The 21285-nt window shown below is 42.9% G+C and overlaps 1 protein-coding gene across 3 annotated transcripts in view; it reads left to right on the forward strand.

The window, feature by feature from the left end:
• The window catches only part of LOC113139164 (tetratricopeptide repeat protein 28), a 150789-nt gene that overhangs the window by 120175 nt on the left and 9329 nt on the right, over positions 1–21285 (forward strand). For all 3 annotated transcript variants that reach the window (XM_026322183.1, XM_026322185.1, XM_026322184.1), the window contains 8 exons: positions 4454–5250; positions 5354–5898; positions 7189–7712; positions 11947–12056; positions 15235–15364; positions 15489–15707; positions 17553–17712; positions 19754–19894. In XM_026322183.1, coding sequence (XP_026177968.1) covers positions 4454–5250; positions 5354–5898; positions 7189–7712; positions 11947–12056; positions 15235–15364; positions 15489–15707; positions 17553–17712; positions 19754–19894 — 2626 coding nt within the window. The remainder of the gene's footprint in view (positions 1–4453; positions 5251–5353; positions 5899–7188; positions 7713–11946; positions 12057–15234; positions 15365–15488; positions 15708–17552; positions 17713–19753; positions 19895–21285) is intronic.

The raw sequence follows: 21285 nt of genomic DNA on the forward strand, positions 1-21285 counted from the left end.
TTTTTCCACTACTGCATCATCGTTATCGTCATCATCTAACAATAACAGTGGTTGTGTGGACATAAATTCTGTGCTTTTTCAGTCTGCACACAGCATAAAGCAAACAACACACAGGGACCAGACTTTGCCTGAAGCACCAGGACAGAGAGATTGTCCTGTTTTGTACCTTAAGCCCTTTAGAAACAGCAGTGCTTGTAGATATATTATTAGTATGAGCAGGGCTGAGAGAAGGAGAGCGATGAATTTACAGAGGAATTCAGTGAGCCTAATGGTCCAGACAGGATGAGTGAAAGAGCACTGTAAGAAGGAAGACAAGCAAAGAGCTTAAGAAATACGTAGAAATGCAAGTTCCATTTATCTGAGATCGGAGACATCTTCCATTCTCCGTTTTGCCGTCCGGATAAATACCTTTAGTAAATATTAGCAGGCCTGCAAAAGGAGAGCAGGGGAAGAGGAACATAGTTGGAGAAGAGGTGAAGCTGTGGTTATCAGGATTAGGATTATTAGGATTCCAGTGTTATGTTACTCTCCTGCAGAGACCTTTGCTGATCTTTGCAGCCTGCCCCCAAATTTCTGTTAGCTGGAAAAGCAGCAGACACATGATGCCTCCCCCTTACATGGCCTCGTTCAGTCTCCTGACAGAGGACCATTCCAGAAACTGGACTAGAGCCCCTGCGAAACACATTCTCCTATTCCTTGTGCTTACCTTCAATTTTAGCTTGCTGTATGCAGTCATTATTCTACTCACTGCAGAGCTATTAAATGAAACAAAAGAGCTGTAGCATTCTTCTGCATTAAGCATCTGTGGCCTTTTTTAGCATATCTGCAAATTCAGCATGAAATGTGATCTGTTCCTAAATGGAGAGGCGATTTTGCAGTGCAAAAAAAAAAAACGACTCAACAATGTTTAAATAGTAGGAGATATCAGATGTCATGTGTGCACAGTGCAGTGGCAATGTAGGAGGGGTGAGGGTCAGCAAGAGCGGAGAAGAAAGATGCTCAGCTGGTGCTCAGAGTACAGCACTCTGCCTGTGTTTCTGTTGGCAGACCACATATTCATCATGCACGCATTCATCTGCTCATAACCTGTCTTTTTCACTTTCTCCCTCCTGACTCTCTGTCCGTCAGACTGTCGGAGGTCTTTGTGTCTGTAAGTGAGCCATGATCCCTATAAATATTAGTCTAAGGGACAAACTGAATTATTGTTTTTATATAATGATTTAAAAGTACATCTACTTGGAAATACCTTTCGTGTTTTACCTTGCTTTATCAAGGTAAAACACTTTTCTGTAGTAAATAATTCTTTTAAAATATTTCATTTTATTAACTGTCCATTTTGAAGACAGTCACGTTACATCCACTAGTAACAACCGTTAAGTTATAAATCATGAAAGCTATTCAGAGCCACTGAACTATCTGTGGTAGCTGTGGTAGGATAGTTCCTTGTGTTGAGACTTCCGCTGGTTTTTATTTCTAACACATGAATGTATGCCGACCTCATTCTAAAATATAAATGAGGGACACGCTCAAGCCATTATTTTGGGCTCAGGATGGTCATCTCTAGTATCAGTACCCAATCCAGTGGCAGCAGCATCACTGTCGGTAAAATCCTCTTAGCTGTAAGCAACAGCACACTGGACTTACATAGCTCCTGGAAGAATAACACAGTGATTACTCAGGACACGTCACCATCCCTCAAAGTCATCACTGAAGCATATTCCTCTATGTACAGCCAACTGTGTAATGAAAAGTGACAACACATTGCCATGCTTTTAATGTCTTTGGTTATGGGGGGCTGGATATGACTTGTATAAAAGTATTTGAATGATGGTGGTACAGTATCCAGTTGATCCTAGTATTTCTTTATCTCATACTGTGTGCAAAATAGAAATAATTGAGCCGTATTGTTTACCAGGTTAGAGTCAAGTGCATTTACTGTAGTGTGCACCACAGACTTATTGTCATTAAAAGTATAGGCTATATCAGATCTCTAAATCAAAATGACCTCTGAAAAGTATTATTTTAGACAGCATGCCCTAATGGCCACTCCCGTTACTAATTCCCAATTTTGAGGTTCCAGCAGTTTTTATCAGCATGTTTGGTATGGTTTTATTTACTATCCAGCTGGATACTATTCCCAGAGGTTTCCATAATCCCCTTACCAATTGCGGGGAGGTGGACAGAAAATATTTTCTTGCTTGAAGTATGGCTCCAGGCGTAGCCTAAGGCTTATGGCAAATTTGGCAGCAGTTTCCAAGCCCTACTTCAGACTTAGCCATACACCCCAGCTTCTGCCCCGGCTGTCTCCTCTAACCCTGCGTCCATCGAAGGGACCCAGATCCATTTTTAGCCTGCAGCGCAGACCATGTTTGCTAGTAATACATCAGTAGACATTATATCCTCAATAAGAGCAGCCTCCATTGGGGAATGTGTAACCTTGGGAGTGACTTTGTGGCGAAGGCTGTCAGGTGCTCTTCCAACTAGCCTGCTGTGAATCTTAACATGCTTCCACTCTGAGGTAGGGCTCCTAGGAAAGCTGAACAAGATTGTCCAAGATCCAGGAAATGTCAGTGTCACTATAACCTTAAAATATAATTATCTGTGCCTTGTTCATTTATTTTTCCATGACAAAATAACACATCTACATTATTTGGACTGTGCAAATGGATTTCATTGATTGTGAGGTTTTAGGGGTGGTGTGATGGTGCGGTGTATAGCACTGTCATCTCACAGCAACAAGCTTCCAGTTTCAAATCCCATTCAAACCTAATGCCTTTCTGTGTTCTGTTGGTTTTCTCTCACAGTCCAAAGACATGCAGATTAGGTTTAATTGGTGACGCTAAAAGTGTTTATCTCTATGTGTCTGCCCTCTGTCCAGGGGCGTATCCCGTCTCTCACTTAGTCGCTTAGACAGCTGGGATTGGCTCCAGCCATTATTGTGACCTGGAATTGGACAATGCGGTACAGAGAATGGATGGCTTGATGAAAGTCTTCATTATGAAATGATGACATTTGCAATCTGAATTCTACCTCTACTATATCATATCAAGCTCTGCTTCTCTGTGTTGTGCTCTGCCATACGCCCACCGTACCAATTCATCAGGGCAGTAATTTGATGAGGTCAGTTCAGGTTATATCACTTTAACCTGAGAACACAAGCAAAACAAACTGAAAATAGGTTTGATTTGTCAATAGGTCTCTGCTGCATACTGAATCATGGTCTGAATTAAGTAGGCAGAAGATGTCTGATGTTTTCCCAGAAAAAAAAGCTGTTGGATTTTTTTCTGTTTCATTTTTAGATACCCAATTCAGGATGGTTTAGTATATAACTAATCGCCTCACTTAGACTTGATTTAAAATATTAATACTCATTTCTTCCATATCCATCAACCTAAAGATGTGTGCATCATCTGTCTCATATCTGGTAATGTGTGAAACCAATATACAGCCCAGAGGCTGAAACTGTAGATACACCAAATGTTTTTCCATTCTCACTGGCATGCTGTGCTGCTATTAATCTGACCAACATATGGATGCATATCCATACCTACAGTATAGCATTTGCAGTCATTTGAGCCATCTGTTTACTTTCAATCCCACTGTTTATGTAGCCTGTGTTTAGGCCCATAATGTGGCAGGTTTCGGATGAACTAAATGGGAAAACACACATGGCGGTTCCTAATCCCTGCAGCACCATCACATACTCACCACAAGCCACAGAGCCTCTCTCCATCCCTGCTTCCCACCCACTCTGGCTCAGGAACCCTTTCCATTTCTGGTGTCCCATCAGTAGCTGTACCCCAGTCCTAGTAACTCATTAGTCTCCATGCTGATGCAGCAAAGTCATGATGGCCATGCTGTGTGGTGGATGAAAGACTAAGTTATTTCCCTTATAGACTATATTCTTCTCCCTCACTGAGCATTAATGTTATCAGCCAGATGCCTGGCTTTGGGGTAAAGCTTTTATTTTTCAGAAGATGGTTTTATCAGAGATAATATACTGAATGCACTGAGGTCTCCATTATTTATTGTTTCTCCACACTTAACTCATTTTTCTAAAGCTATTTGCTGAGCTTTCCATCAAGTCTTCACACTGTACTTTAACTTTCACTCTTTCTTTCTTGCTCTCTGTTTTTGTTCTCCAACCATGTGGAAAAGTGCTTGATTTTGGTGAAATTCATCCAAGGCCATCATCAAAGACTGCTTAGACAATCAAATGAGTCTACTTTGGTGTTATAATAACTGTTTGATTGCTCTAAATTTCAATGACCACACTTATGTGGGAATACATGTTGTGTAAGTAGAGAAGAGATGGCTTAGAGAGCATATTTTAACAACCAAATTACTTGTTTTGCACATGAAGAGCTGACGAGGCACTTGAAATTTACTCAATTACAGTTTTTCCCTGAACCGGTCTAAGTGCATCCTCTTGCTCTTTCTCCTCTATCCACAGGAATCATCCACCAGATGAAGGGGGACTATGAGACTGCACTGAAACTGCACAAAACACACCTGGCCATTGCTCAGGAGCTGAATGACTATGCTGCTCAGGGCCGGGCCTATGGTAACATGGGTAATGCTTACAATGCCCTGGGAGCCTTTGACCAGGCTGTTCGTTACCACCGCCAGGAGCTGCAGATCTCCATGGAGGTCAATGACCGGGCCTCACAGGCTTCCACCCATGGCAACCTGGCTGTGGCCTACCAAGCCCTGGGAGCCCATGATCGTGCTCTGCAACATTACCAGAACCACCTCAACATAGCTCGTGAGCTCAGAGATGTCCAGAGCGAGGCACGGGCTCTGGGCAACCTTGGCAACTTTCACTGCTCTCGAGGAGAGTTCCCTCAGGCCGTGCCCTACTATGAGCAGTACCTCCGGCTGTCCCCTGACCTCCAGGACATGGAGAGTGAAGGGAAAGTTTGCCACAATCTGGGTTATGCCCATTACTGTCTGGGCAACTACCAAGATGCCGTCAAATACTATGAGCAGGATCTAGCTCTGGCCAAGGACCTTCACGACAAACTGAGTCAGGCCAAAGCATACTGTAACCTTGGTTTGGCATTTAAGGCCCTAGGAGATTTTTCTAAGGCAGAGGAGTGTCAGAAATACCTGCTGTCACTGGCCCAGTCTCTGAACAATGCACAGGCTCGTTTCAGAGCTCTGGGAAACTTAGGAGACATATTTGTCTGTAAAAAGGACGTGGCTGGAGCCATTCAGTTTTATGAGCAGCAACTGGCCTTAGCTCACCAGGTATGGTCACACATATCAAATGAATGAATGTGTACATATACTAGAATGATCTCTTTCACTCATGGGCCTCATGCTGATATGGTGACATTCCTTCTTGTTTCAGGTTAAAGAGCGTAGGATGGAGGCCTGTGCCTATGCCGCCCTTGGGGCTACGTATAGACTTGTGCAGAAATATGACAAAGCTCTGGGCTACCACACCCAAGAGCTGGAGGTGTACCAAGAGCTAGGTGATGTATCAGGAGAGTGCAAAGCCCATGGTCACTTGGCAGCTGTCTACATGGCCCTGGGGAAGTACGCCATGGCTTTCAAGAGCTACGAGGAGCAATTGGAGCTAGGCCGGAGGCTCAAGGATCCTGTCGTGGAGGCTCAGGTGTATGGAAACATGGGCATCACTAAAATGAATGTAGGTGTGATGGAAGAAGCTATTGGCTACCTGGAGCAACAGCTGGCCACTTTACAGCAGCTGAGTGGCAATGAGGCAGTAATGGACAGGGGCAGGGCCTATGGAAACCTGGGAGACTGTTATGAGGCACTGGGAGATTTTGAGGAAGCAATCAAATACTATGATCAGTATTTGTCAGTGGCCCAGAGCCTGAACCGCATGCAGGACCAAGAGAAAGCCTACAGAGGTTTAGGCAATGGACACAGGCAAGTCTGGCATTATGTTTCTCAGTATTTCACATTACTAAAAAAAATACTTTTTAGGCTTTGTATATTGCACCACGATAAATTTCCTTTAGCTGTTGCAGCAGCAGATAATTGTATTGACTAGGTGTTACTAATAATCAAAGTAATCTCCATTTGCATATTGTTTTTTGTTTTTTTTCACTCACTGTGAAAGACTATTATAGTTTAGAGACACCTGCCAGTGAGCAAGGCTTGGATGTGAGCCTACTGTTAGTGGCCCTGGCCTTATCTGTCTACAGAGAGGCTTTGGCATACAGACATCTGAAAGGGAAGGAAGCACAGTTATTTTGAGGCAGCCCCTTACATCTTGTGTCTTCTTTCTCCTTATGCACCACAGAGCTGATAGCATCCTAGGAGACTGCACAGCAAAATAAAACACCAAAAGCTCGCTGAAATCCTCATTTCTGAGATTATTTTTTTTTCTTATTGTGATTCATCATCATGGCACCACAGCAATCACACACGACAGTATTAGCCATGCATGAGTTCAGAGAGGGGAATAATAGGCATCACACACATACACACATCCTTCTCGTCTTCTACCAGCTCTTAGTCAAGCACATGCATTATCACACAACATTAATTAAGCTGAAGGCTTTTATTCTTTTAATGCTCCGTTTGAACTGGTATCCACCAATTGTTGTGAGAATGTGAATAAATTCTGTTTGAAGGCCGTGAAGGCGAATAAAAATGTCAAGATGGAATGAATGCTACTCTGTCAACACAATATACAGGAGGATGGAAGCGGGGATCCTTTGACAGATGACCCATCCCATATTAGAGGATGGTAAACAGTGTTCAAACAGTGTTCAGTTTCCATCCAAAACAGGCAAAATTTTTCAAATTAAAAATCATGGATCACAAGCACTTCATTCTGTCCGCTTTAGCAGCCATCAGCTCCATGGTTAACAATTAGATCTGTATTTCATATGCACCCAAGCTGAAATGATCTGGTGCTTTGTAAATGAAAGTGTTTCTGTAATGTGAAGTGTAGTAGTAGTGTGTTGTTTTCTGATAGCACTGTGTTTCAACAGATTAGATATGTATCTGTTTAAATAAAAAATGTAGATTCCACTAGATGCATGTGTTAGATTTTAATTTGAGCTTGAAAGAGCTTAGTTTTTTCACTTTGAAAAGAAAATGCCAATGGCAGATCTTTTTATAAGATGTCTTGTTGGACTGTTATCTCACACATCTCATTCCTAATCTGCTTCAATTTGACACTCATTGGTTTTCTGTCTTCATCTGCAGGGCCATGGGAAACCTCCAGCAGTCACTAGTGTGTTTTGAGAAGCGATTAGTAGTGGCTCATGAGCAAGGGGAGAATGGAGGAAAGGCTCAGGCCTATGGTGAGCTGGGTGCACTCCACAGTCAACTGGGCAATTACGAGCAGGCCATCTCTTGCCTGGAACGTCAGCTGGCCATTGCCCGTGACACCCAGGACCGGCTATTAGAGGGTGATGCCAGCTGTGGTTTGGGTGCTGTATATCAAGCTATGGGAGAGTATGAGACAGCCCTGAGATGCCACCAAAGTGACCTGGAGATTGCAGAGGAAGCGGGCAGCCCCACGCGCCAGGCCCGCGCTTATGGCAACTTGGGCCTTACCTATGAGTCGCTTGGAAATTATGAGCGGGCAGTTGTGTTCCAAGAACAGCACCTAAGTGTGGCGGCTCAGACTAATGACTTAGCTGCCAAGACACTGGCCTATGGCAGCCTGGGGAGAACACACCACGCACTGCAGAACTACTCACAGGCTGTCATGTACCTGCAGGAAGGTGAGTGAGTTAAAGAGAGCAGAAGAGAGGATTGCCTTTGTTGCCTGCTTTGATAGGCTTAGAGTTTGTGAATTCATGAATAGGAAATTCAGAGTCTATTTGTTGCTAAGCCTTTGCCACATTTTTATTAGCCTGTGTGCATGTATGCATGCATGTGTGAGTGTGAGTTCTAGTGCTTATGTTTTATAAGTGCACAGGGGGGATTTTGTGTGTATTATGCATTTGTGTTGTCTCGTGTGCTGTATAGGTGTACCGGCATTTGTGTGTGTTGTGTTTGTGCAAACCTATCAGGATGCATGCCAAGGCATTTTTCCTGTTTACTGCTAGCTGTTCTTCACACCTCTATATCTTCTTTCCTCAGAGGGTTCTTTGCAGCGTGCTGCCAAAGGATCTTTTCACACAGTGGTTGACAGACTCCTGGCTCATGCTTCATTGTCCCGTATAGATTATGGTGAAATAAAAACCTGCAGCTTGGCCCTTCAAAAATTCATTATGTCAGTGACAGTTCAGGAAGTGTTTGTGATAAGTGGAAGCATCCATAGATGTGAGCTGAATGTCCAAACCACCAACCATGCTCATGCCCATTGACAGACTTCATGCCCAAGGACACCCGCTGTGTTTATTTAAAACACACCCTGTTTGAATCTAGGAATATTGCTGCTTATATAATAAGATAGTTGTATATTTCATACTGCAGGGAGTGACTGCAAGGGAACAGGAATACATCTCCTCTATCTCACCTCTGTTTGCCTTGTTAGAGTTAGACGGACCTGCAGCGACCCACACACCTTCCACAGCCCGGCTTGTTGAGCTTCAATGGAAACAAAGGCGACAGGCCATTCTGTCTCCACCCTGTCCTCCTGTTGTCCCCCCGCACTGTCCTTGCATTGTTCCTCAGTCTGGCTGTGAAAACGAACAGTTCCTTCACTATTCTTGACAGCCAATTATTTCTAGCCAACCTACCCAAACTGAAAAGTTGGCAGTGCTCCCCCCCCCCCCCCTTCAGTTTTTCTATATTTTCTCCTCCTACGGCTAGTTTTGTGTTTGTTTTTTTTTTTTTTTTTTTTTAATTCTTCATGTTGCACTGCTTATTTTTTTGTTTTTGTTTCCAAAAAAAGATCAATTGGAAGGAGGGAGAGAAAGTACATTCCAAGTACACATATATCTGCTTATGTGTGTGTGTGCGTGCTTGTGTAGGTGTGTCTGATGGGTTTTCTGTGTTGCAGAGTAATACAGAGTAATAAGGCTATAAGGAACCAGTGTTAGACATGGATGGAGATAATCAATTAAGTGCTGATAGACAGACATAGTTACCGTCACTTCTAGTGTTCACACTACTCCCCAACTTGCCTTTGCTGTAATTTGACATTAAAGGCCATTGCACAGCATTGTCTCTGAGAGACTTTTCACACCAAGATGCACTTTTCACTGATTAACACAATGGTGTCATTAAATCAATGCTGTCATTGTAGCGCCTAATGAAGGTATTACACTTTCTTCATGCTTGGGTTATGGAACAACAACTAATGGAATAATAATATTAACGTAGAACGGCAGTTTTGGTAGAACTGTACCTGATCTGTGAACCGGGCATAAATAGGGTGACAGGTCTATTAATGAAACTATAATATATAAACAAGTAGTATATAAAAAAGAAATATACATTATGGATATTGCATTATGGCTTGCATGCTTTACATCTTTCATATCGATTTCATATGAGATTTTATATATATGATATAATATTATTAATAAATATTTAATGTAATAGTTTATTGTATTTTATTGTTTAGTTCTGTAACTTCTTATTTTCATAACTGACCAGATCTTTTGCTCAGGTACATATGCTGTAAGATCATCATGTCAAACACTAAAAAAGCAATTACCTTAGTTTTCCATAAATTCTAAATTATTCAGTAAGCTTCCACAAATGCCAATATTTTGTTCGTAACTCAGACGTCAGTACTATTTTGGAACTAGTGTGTACTGTTGCATAAACTTGTTTAAGTAGGATGAATGGTACATCCTTTTGAACAATTTATAAGTCATTGCCTATCATCTTCAGTGTTTTGCCTATATAATAGAGGTCGCTGTATAGTAGAGGTCTGATGGTGGTTGTTCATGATACTGGATAGGTAAACTAGTTTTGGGTGTGAAGAAACAAAGTAGTGAGTTTTTATATTTTAAAAATGTCTCCAGGATTGTGTTTTTTTTTTTCCCTCAAAAATTGTTTCTAATACACTCCCTTGTATACCACACATCTTTTCGCCATGTGGTCATGATGAAAGGGCACTGTCGTGTGTGTCTGTGCCAGGGTGCCTGTGTTTGCAACACAACATGCTATCGATGCATGAGATTTTGTGCACTTTTACGAACACGTGTAGTTGGTGTCTGTGCGTAAAGCTTGTGTCTGAAGGCAAAAGTGCTTCGGCCTCAGGGGCTGCAGAGAATCTCTCACCCAGCTGTCAAGAAGCCTTTAAAGTGTTCTCTGGTTGCTCTTCAGGGTGCAGCCAGCCCTGGCCACATCCTCATGTCAGCCACTGCTACGTGACTGTGCCTGCAGGGCGCACCAAAGGCACGCACAGTGACAGTGACAGACACTGAATGATACTGAGCGGGAGAACACAGGGAATGAAAGAATTAGGGAGGGAAGGAAGGATGGAAGAGAAAGAAAGAGGATGGCAGGCGAGCGGAGGGGAAAGAGAGAGATCGGCTTGAGTCATAATTCACATGTATTATTTCACTGTCAACTGGAGAATAAAGAAAACATAGAGTTGGTTGACAGTCAGGCTTGATCATAAAGAACTATCACAGAGCAGCGCAGAGAAAGAAAAGTCTGTGTGTGCGTGTGTGTATGTGTGTGTGAGCTTGCGGGCACATGTGTGAGTGTGTGTGTGTGTGTGTGTGTGTGTGTGCAGATGAAAGGCTCAGAGTTGGAGTTGAGATGAGTGAGGGGTGAGGCTGTCAGAGAATGAAAAGGATAATTTAGATCTGTTTCCTCTCTCTTGCTCCAGCGCCTAATGAGCCCTAAGCAGTGCAGAGTCCCTGCAAGCACTGCCACCACAGTCAAGATGAAACAGGTAGAGAGAGCACAGGGGGCCCAGAGACAGAAGAGCGGAGATGAGAAAATGAGTACAGGAGGTAGCAGGAGAGAGAAGCACAGCAGATACATGGGGGAAGAGGGCAGGCGGGCAGAGAGGGGGAGGGTGTGTGGAAAGATAAGGAGAGAGGGGAGACTGTTGCAAGCTTCAAAGACAGCTGGCTAGTGTGGCCATGGAGGAGCCATGAAGTCTATGGTTGCATGGTGTGCCTGGGTCTTGCAGAATAGACTGGCTGTTTCGGGTCACGCTCTGTTCTTGGCTTATCTGGTCCAGCCACAGACTGTTTTCCAGGAATGCAGAGAAAAGCAGACTCATACAAGGATGGCTTGGCCCATTTCTTCTCTTTTTCACCAAAAGCATGTTTAGACCCCTCCATCACACCAGCGAGTGGAGAAAACAGACTTGCAAATACAGAGTGTGTGTTTAGTGAGACTGTGCACTATCCTATTGCACAGTGCAAACTGCTTGCTATGCATTTAGTAGCTTGTGGGTGATATGTGGCCCAGCAGCTGTCGTTTTTTTTTCATCATGGTCCTCTGTGGAGTGGCATTTTCATCTCAGTAATTGGGCAGAACCAAGTGCTTGGTAGGCAGACTGAGGACACATGCAAAGATATGACATACACCTCAGTGCTTGAGGGATTGGACGTTTACATGCACATTCAAAACTCCCTTAAATGCCTCTCAGACAAAATATCTCAAAGTAGACTTTGCAATGTGGGTTTGCAAACAGACTATAGTATTAGTTTATTATTGTGTTTGCAAATATTTGTAGACGCCTTCATGATATTGTGTGGCTTCTTTTATGTAAGCACTGAAAGCGTGTTTGTGTTTGCCCAGCTAGTCAATCCTGAGCATTGATTACTATGCTGCAGTCCGATTAGTACAGCTAACAGCTTCCCTCAATGACAACAGTGTGAGGGTGTGTGTTTCAGACCCAGTGTGAGCAGTATCGTACAACTGAGGCCAAACATCCAAACCTGTTCACTGTCAGAACATCAGTACCACGCTATGCTTACATCTGTTACTCTGAAAGATGCCTAAGAGTCTGCCTGCTCTGAATAATTTTTACTCTGCTCTCCTCCTCCTTCTCCTCTCTCTCTTATCTGCTCCCCTTTCCTCTCCTTCTGACAGGCCTGCGGCTCGCAGAACAGCTGGCTCGGCGTGAGGATGAGGCAAAGATCCGCCATCGTCTGGGGCTGTCTCTGTGGGCGAGTGGGAATCTGGAGGAGGCCCAACATCAGGTAAACTATCTCCTGTTCCACTCTCCTCTCCTCTCCTCTCCTCTCCTCTCCACTCCTCCCCTCTCCTCCCCCCCCCCCTCTCCTCTCCTCTCCTCCTCTCTCCTCCTCTCTCCTCCCCTCTCCTCTCCTCTCCTCTCCTCTCTCTCCTCCTCTCTCCTCCCCTCTCCTCTCCTCTCCTCTCCCCTCCTCTCCCCTCCTCTCCTCTCCTCCTCTCTCCTCCTCTCTCCTCCCTCTCCTCTCCTCTCCTCTCCCCTCCTCTCCTCTCCTCTCCTCTCCTCTCCTCTCCTCTCCTCTCCTCCCCTCCCCTCTCCTCCTCTCTCCTCCTCTCTCCTCCCCTCTCCTCTCCTCTCCTCTCCTCACCTACCCTCCATCTGGATTCGTTCGAGCAAATTCACCTCTTGCAGTTAAAACCGCCCTCTAATAAGCACACATCTGTTGGTCAGCAAAGATTACAAATGAGAGCAGGAAGTAGATGTCCAAAGACATGGAGTGTGGAATAGAAGTTTTTAGAAATTCCTTTTTGTGACAGTGAGAAAACAACAATAGAAATGGGAGAGGTGGCTATCGAACTTAAACACAGCTGCTGGTAGTATGCTAGGGGGGTCTGTTGAACTGCTAAATGCTGTCATCTCAGCAGACAGGCGACAGATGACTGAATGTTTTTTTTTTTCTTGTATCTGTGTGCTTGGTCTCAGGAGTCCCAAGCCTCTGCATCACACAGGCATTCACTCCTCTTCAGCCCACTGACCACCTGGCAAGCAAAGAATATCCCGCTAACATCTCTCTTTACAGTCTGTCCACACACTGCAGTTCAAGATTAGTTTTTTTTCTACTTAGCTCATGTATCCATATACAAGTCTGTGAACAGTCAGCCAACAGCAGCGGCTGTCACGTGTGTCTGTAGGGATGTTATTCAGCTGCTTTCGTTTTCAGAATCTAGTCCAAAGCATTTCTGTGATGGCACACACACACACTACGTGTGACCCAGATAGCTTTGTTTTCAGTCCTGCATTATATTTTTCAAAAAGTAACTTTGTCTGTTTGCAATTATATGTAACAAGAGTTGGGAAAGAAAGACTGAACCAAGGTGGTGACTAGAGCAGGGGCTCATGAGTCATACGGAGGAATTTGTGTTCAATTAAAGCAAAATATTATTCTAACAAACCAATGCAACATATTTTCCACTGCGTGTTTGCTTTCCAGTTGAACGCTTGACCATAAGATCTTAGCAATGAATGTTAACATTGTGCTGTCCTTGGTTTAACTTACAGTGATTCATTGTTTTGCCCACATAATACCACAGCAATATCCAAGATTGTTTTTCCCTATATCAGCATGTAGCCCCCAGGGTGAATTGGCGGTGGGTAAGGACACTGTTGTCCTCAGGGTACAGAGTAAGTGTTTTTGTCAGTAAGCTGGACTGTTTCTACACATGGCCTTGGTAAATACCTTATTTGAATAGGCGTGTAATGTTATTCATGCAACATCCACAGGTGTGGGATAAGAGTACTTGACCTAATGTTACTCATTATATGTCATATATATTTAAACCCAGTTGTATTGTAACACCCTAGCTTTGATCCCAGTGTTCACCGTGACACACAGATGGACATACCCTGATTCTAACCAGCTATTTCGACAGTGCACGCTCCCTCTGAGAAGTGTTCACATCCTTATCTAAGGAGAACTTGAATCAATAAATTCATGTTTGCTTTAATATCAATGGTCTGCACTGTAACTGTAGATTAAGCATTTCATTTTTTAAAACTCTGATATCATCACGTCAGAGAGGATGCGAGATCCCCAGGGAGGTTTTATAAAAATCATTAGAGGCATGTGTGTATAAAGCTTCACTCGCTTTACCAATTTGGTGTGGCATTGACATTCACTTAGCATGTCAGATAAAAGCAATGTTGGTGACAGTGACTGTTCACCATAAGAGTGCTATCTGAGTGCTCTGCAGCTAAAGAAATGTAGCAGATTTTACCGTTACCACTTCCATAAAAGTCACTGCAGACGCAGCATATTTGGGATTGTCTCCCATTCATCTGTGCCAGGAGGGGTCACGCCAGAGGAAAGGCGTTATGAGAAATTAGTTTCACTCTTAAAAAGGATATCTGCAAGCCTAACAGATTAAACTAGCAGTGCAGCAATCAGGCGACAGCGCTATCAGAGAAATCAGCCTGGGACTAGCAGCTCCGTCTACAAGCAGTAATGCAGCATAGCTCACAGATTCTTTGCTGATTTCTACTCTCCCCCTCCACTCCCTCTGACACACTTTTCCTGGATGACCTTGGGATATGCCAGATGAGCTTCAGCATAGGCATATATGTGTGCTCACAAGAAATACGCACACCCTTTCTTTCTTTTAGTCTCCTAGAAAAACCGTAGTGCTGATAGAATGTATCCACACTAGCAACCTTTTCTTCTCTGCAGTTCTTTGTCTTATACAGTATGTGTGTGAGCAACCTCCCTGCTGGCCCCGGACTCCTGGAGAGTGGCTCTATAGCAGTCCCAGTCATCCTACAGGGCAGCCATAGGTGCAGAAATAGGAAATCAATAAAAGCTCCCATGAATCAGCACTCCTGGCCACCTTCTCTTGGCCAGTGTGCAACACTGCCTGCCGCCACACCTCTCCATTGTGTCTCTCCTGCTCTCAATCCAATGTCTGCCACTGAATGGAAAGGTTCAGTAACATAGACGGGCCTTCTGAGTTCACAAAGCATTTATTTCCTTTGGATGTTGTCTGTCCGAGATGCCTGGGTACTGGTTATGCTTCTCATTACCCTTTTGTCTTTCAAGGAGGAAATAAAAGCTGAAGAAAGGATTACTTGTATTTAATGGTGCTTTAAGCAACGTTACAGTACTTTCCTCTATTGGGAGTGAAGCAGTGAGCCCAATCAGTGATGACTGGTGAGGTGGGCTGCTACCATCTAGTGGCCAGAATCATTCTCCACCTACAACAGTCTAACCATACATGCTCATAGTAATGGTGGACGGTTTTATCCAAAATGTCTTTCTTGTGGTTTCATGACAGCTTACATTTTTAATAAAAACTAATAATATTAAGAACTAAAAAGTGTTGTTTTATAATTTTTTTGTATGTGTATGAACAAGCCTGGATATCGGAAAATGTCTGATTGTTTTTTTTTTCTTTTTTTTTTTTGTTCTTCATCAGCTGTACCGGGCATCTGCGCTGTTTGAGACCATCCGTCATGAAGCCCAGCATAGCACAGACTATAAGCTGTCCTTGTTTGACCTGCAAACCTCCTGTTACCAGGCACTCCAAAGGGTCCTTGTCAGTTTAGGTATGCCCACACACATTTCTTTTATCCTCACTAATATGTGTGGTTATATTTCAATGGTTATTCTTTTATTTATATCAAAGATTAGGTTTCAGAATTTGCACATTAACCATCATTGACATCACAGGCCACCATGATGAGGCCCTGGCAGTGGCAGAGCGGGGGCGTACACGAGCCTTCGCTGACCTCTTGGTGGAGCGGCAAACAGGCCAACAGGACTCAGATCCGTATACCCCAGTAACAGTGGAGCACATTTTGGACACTGTCAACAGCCAGAGGGCTTTGGTGCTTTATTTCTCTATGGCTGCTGGTTACCTGTACAGCTGGCTGCTGGCTCCAGGAGCAGGTAAGATTTGGCTCCCTGCTTGGTGTATTGCACAGATGTACAGTAAATTGTTTTTTTGGAATAATTTAATACTAAAATATCTGTTATTTTTTCTGTTCTTTTTTTTTTCTCGTTGCCAATTACCATATGTTCTTCAACACAATCAAATTTAGTGGAGAGGTTTCAAATTTCCGCTTTTACAGCTGACCATAGGACACTGTCAGTGGTAACTTTACACTTAGGCCATTAACCACTGAACCTACTTGAGTTGCTCTCCCACAGTCCTTTGTTCAACACATTTTTAGACTTATGATAAACTTATTTTCTGCAGTTTCTTCCTCAAATACTCAATTCCCTGTGAAGTATTACACACAAGATATATGTAATGCATATGTATGTATAAATAATTTACACAGCTTAAAATATTGAACACTAAAATAAGCTAATTTGTTTGATGGATGGGAAATCAATCAAATACTATGTATATAGAATGATGGGACAAAATAATAAAATAGTTTAAAATAATGCCTAAATATAGTATATGGATATAAATAAAATCTTTTCTCTATATATTAAAGCAGATTTTTTTGTACAGAGCTTAAAGCTGTAAACACAAAACTAGCTAGTTCAAATCAAAGTGGATCAAAGACCTAGAGGCTATGGCTTGTTTTCAGCTGCAGGGGCAAGAAGGCCAGCTTTAACACCATGTGGCAGTGCCACCTGCCACTCCACTGTTAGGATATGCCCCCCGCCTCGCTTCTCCCCACAGGAGGCATCTGCCAATGAACCATTCTAATTGATGGTGACACAGCCAAACAACACCGGAGACATCTTCACATGTGCCAGCAGGAAAAGACTTTGCTGTTACGCCAATTCACAACATAATTTCTCTGTCTCTTTTCATCTATTCTGATTTTTGTTTTTTAAATCTTTTTGCTTTTTGTAGACCCATACTTTTGCACTTCTTATTGTTTGCTTCATTTTTTTCTCTTGGTGACACACAAAGTAACAGCAGGGGTAAAATTCCAGTTTCACAATGACACCAGGCAAATCTGCAGGTGAATTACAGTGCATGTCACATTATTTCTGTAGTAGCCATAGTGTTTGCTGTTTCTTTGGCTCTCTTCAGCTCTCTGCTGTAAGGAGAGGAAATAAGAGCTCTAGGCCATGTCCCATGTCACAAGACCCAGCATTTGATCAAATCCAGCTCCTAGGCAACCAGATGAACTTGACCCACCAGAAACTAGTCATACGGAGGGGTGGAACACTACAGGGACGAGTGGAGATCTTCAAAGTGCTGAATATTGCCCCAGACTAAGAGGAAGCCACTTGATCACTAATCGCCTGTCTGTCACTTCCTGGCATACCCTGGCATCCAGTTGGCACGCAAACATGGCCAGCTCAGTCAGTAAAAAGGGCTACTAAAGTCCTAATTACTTCAGCTGTGTAAATTCAGTGACATTTTGAAGACCTCTATGTGCACACACACACACACACACATACATAACTATTTATTACAAAATGTGAGCACTTCTAGATTTATATACCACTCACACACCCAAAGACACACACACTTACACACACAGCCTGTACTACATCTCCAAGTGTGCTCTTCCCCACCCCCATGTGATGTTCCTGCATGAAGCTCAGCTGAGCACTCATGGCGGGCAGCAGATGGCACAGGCAGCCTTCTCTTATCTTTCATTGAATGATATTTGTTTTATTCATTTTGCTCCACAGATGCACTACTGCAAAGAGAATGGTTCTACTTTTTTTTTTTAATTTTTTTTTTTTTTTTTTTTTTTAACCTTTCACTTCATAAACACCTGAAAGCAGCCAGTCATGTTTATCCTCCTCTCTACGCAGGTATCCTGAAGTTTCATGAGGTGTACCTGGGCGAGGGCGTATCAGAAGGTGGCTCAGACTTCCAGGACGGAGGCGCTGGTGGAGTGATCAGCGGATCCTCATTGGAGCAGCACATTGCCAGTGCCCGTGAAGCTCTGGGAGTAGAATCTTATTACAGCAGGTGAGATGTTTTCAGCTCTCACAGTGATATAAGAAGTCTTTTTTTAACCTTATCCATAACATTGGATACTTATTTGCCAATAATTTGCAGAAGTGGATCACTTGTTTTTCCTTATCAAACATGAATTTATGCATTATCTTATAGCATGTGCAAACGTTCCAAGTGGTAATGTCACCACTGGTTTTATAACAGCCCGTTCTCTGGCCCTCATGTAATATCAGTTGTGGAAATACTAAAGTGACACAAGCATGGTATGATGGTGACTATTCTGGTTTTCAGTCTTTACCTAGCCACATTTCTTTTCCTATAACTTCAAGACATTTTGGTGCAAATGACTTCATATCCTCTGTTTTGGTCCAGCACTTGTCAACGCTGCCTCTCGCTTTATGATCAAACATTTCACTTTTATGAGATAACTGTTAAATGCAAATAAGAAGCAGCAGACACTCATTAATATTTTATAAGTCGACTGCAACATTCTGATCTAAAAATTATTGATTAATATAACCCAGTAACCATTAAGTCTGTGCTAAATGTACTTTTCAGTTTTTTTATTGAGCAGGGATAGCTGCCATTAAGAAAAAAGACATATTTGTAGAAATTTTGAAAATTAAATGAAAGGTGGTACAGAGAACACTGTGAAGTGCAACAAACTGACTGTTCACAAACTTATAATCACAGATTTAACTTTAAACAAAAAAACTAAATTAACCCTTAGACCAAAACTTTACTCCCAGATCTAGCAAAAGAAGTTTTTTTTTTTACCATTCAGAGTGGCTGAATATGGCTGAACAGTATTATTCTGCCTCATTGCACCCTGTGATGACAAGCCTTTGCTACCTGCCTAAAGTGCTCCACTCTCCACAGTGGGAATAAATGAGACGGAATAATGGGTCTTCAGATAGCCAGACTGTTGAACTCACTGAACAAACAACGGATTTGACAAGTAACGTAAGAGAAAATAACATTTACTCGTTGTGTAAGGAAGACGGTTGAGACAAGGTGGTAAAATCAATGGGGTAAAAGTCAAAGAAGCATAGGCTGATGAATAAAGACCAGTTCAACAGGGAATGTAGCCAATAGGGACTCTGCAGGAGATGAGAAATGTAGCGAGATATGTTGACAGCGAATATCACCCACTGACATCCTTGGGTCTACACCATGTTTGACGTTAGCCTTGTTTCTCTAGTTGGGGTTTGATCCATAGTGCCCAGCTGGCCCGCCCAGTGGCAGGCTCCACCACCCTAGCAGCCTGGTCCTCCTGCCCCATTACCAGCTCATTTACTACTCCAATGGGAAGTTGTATACACGCCACTGCGCCTGGATGGGCACAATATGGCACCACTTACCAGCCTATTCATTCTCCAGAGTGGAGAGAAAAGGGAGGGAGCACTCTGAAATGACTGGAGAGACAAAGTGAATGGGATGAAGAATGAGGAGACCATATGTGAGTGAAAGCAAAGATGATTAAGAGAGGGGAAGGATGCAGCCTTTATAACAGCATAAATATGTGTATGAATATATGGCTATAACCTACTAGCAACTTTTAAAAAAGGCTTTGTATTCTGCCTCCAACATTTCAGTCTGCATGTGTCAGTCACTATGTGCCCACTGGGGGAAGTGATCTTCAAATTTGATAAATTCTACATAGATTTCAAAATAAATGGTGGTGGGAGTAGTGGGAGCATATGATGGTAAGATCACATGGTATAAGGCATGAAGGGAGTTATGGGGGAGAGTGTTGGTGAGGTGCTGATCATGGGGTGGTTGACGCCCCACTGACTGGATCAGCATCACCAGAATTATAATGAAAGGATTTGACTCCATTTACCATCAGGGTGCTGGACCAAGCCTGGGAAATTAGGCCAAGTGTGTGGGTTGAAGATTGTGTGTTTTAGGCAGATCAGGAGTGTGTGTGGTTGGTTTATCCACAGACAAACAATATAAGTCTGTGTATTGTCTACTTTGCTGAAGTGCCTTTTTCTTGCCAACATTTCAGCGGCCGTGCACGTCTCATTCCATCTTTCCCTTTCTTTTACAGAGGATGTTCAAGCAGCGAGACAGAGAGCGAGGCAGGAGATTTGTTGGACCAACAATTTGAGGAGCTCAACAACAAGCTTAACTCAGTCACTGATCCAACAGGCTTCCTACGCATGGTGTCCAGAAACAACCTGTTTAACAGGTAGGACATTGTTGCAAATCACATAGACGTTCTTGCACTTTTGATGAGAGATGACCTTAATCAACAAGCCCTAGAGCCCGGTTGCCATGAAAAAAAAAAAAAATCTCTTTATTTAGAGAGATTTGTTGGTATTTTGGCTCATGTGTGAAAAGAGTCTTTTCTTCGTTGTTTAGGCAGTGTGGAGGCAGCATGTGAATCCTCCTTATTAAATAGATGGAGCAGAGCCAAGCTGCTAAAGTCCCTGTCAGCTGCCTATTCTGATGGGGCCTTGTGTTGGTGTGTGTGTGTGTGTGTGTGTGTGTGCGTGTGCGCCTAGTACTAGCCACATTGTAGTAAATGATATTGTGGAGGCCGAAACCTGTTTACACAGTCACGTTATTCGGGGTTCCTCTTAAAAACAAATATGTGTGTGTGTGTGTGTGTGTGTGTGTGTGTGTGTGTGTGTGTGTGTGTGTGTGTGTGTGTGTGTGCACGTCAGTGTGCATGTGTGCGTCAGCTTGCCAGACATTGAGACCAATGTGGTTTTAAAATGTTTGCCCTGTCTGTGCAGATTTATGGCTGAGGAGGTTTCACGGAGTCTGCCGGTGGTTTGTTCAGAGTATTATTTAATGATACAAATGCAAAGTTTTCATTTACATTGTGCTGATTGGTAATGTATCAGTAGATTGTGTGTGTGTGTGTGTGTGTGTCAGTGTCAGTGTGTTAGTGTGTGTGTGTCGTTGTGTGTGTGTCTGGGTCATATTTCCCTGTCCTCGTCCACAGTTGAGCTGCTCTTTGATGAGAGGGTAATTCCATCTTTAATTGAGTCTCGGTGCTCATTAAGCCCCTTTAATGGGCTGCCGGTAATAATCCGCTCATTCTTGTGGGCCTCAAAAAACCCTAAATTATAAAGCTCCTCACGCTTAGGAGCCTATCATCTATCACAATGTTAAAGCACGATTGCATGATAAAAGGAAGAGAACCCCATTGTCATTTCAAGTCATACACCTTGGGATTTGATGTCAGCTAATGTACATTTATGTGCTTTTTCAAGGTCTCTCATTGACATCTATTCCCCATTATCATTTTCCCTAACATGTTAAGATATTATTGCTCTAAAGACAGTATTTCCACAATTACTCATAATTAAGACAAAGAAAATGATAATAAACTTCAACTGAATGACCTCAAAAATCAGCAAACACAAGAACATTTTCCATATTAAAAGATCTGTGCTTATATTGATTTCCCTACTTTAATCTGTTAGATCTGATCTTCATTAGTGAGCTTGGTAGGATTTCTACTACTAAGGTGATAATGAAACTTGTGTCTAATCCCCTCAGAGTGCAATTGAAAATGTTTTTTTATGTACATTGATTGCATAATAAGATTGATGATCTCGATGCAGATGT

The sequence above is a fragment of the Mastacembelus armatus genome, chromosome 9, assembly GCF_900324485.2.
Source record: "Mastacembelus armatus chromosome 9, fMasArm1.2, whole genome shotgun sequence".
Lineage (NCBI taxonomy): Eukaryota > Metazoa > Chordata > Actinopteri > Synbranchiformes > Mastacembelidae > Mastacembelus > Mastacembelus armatus.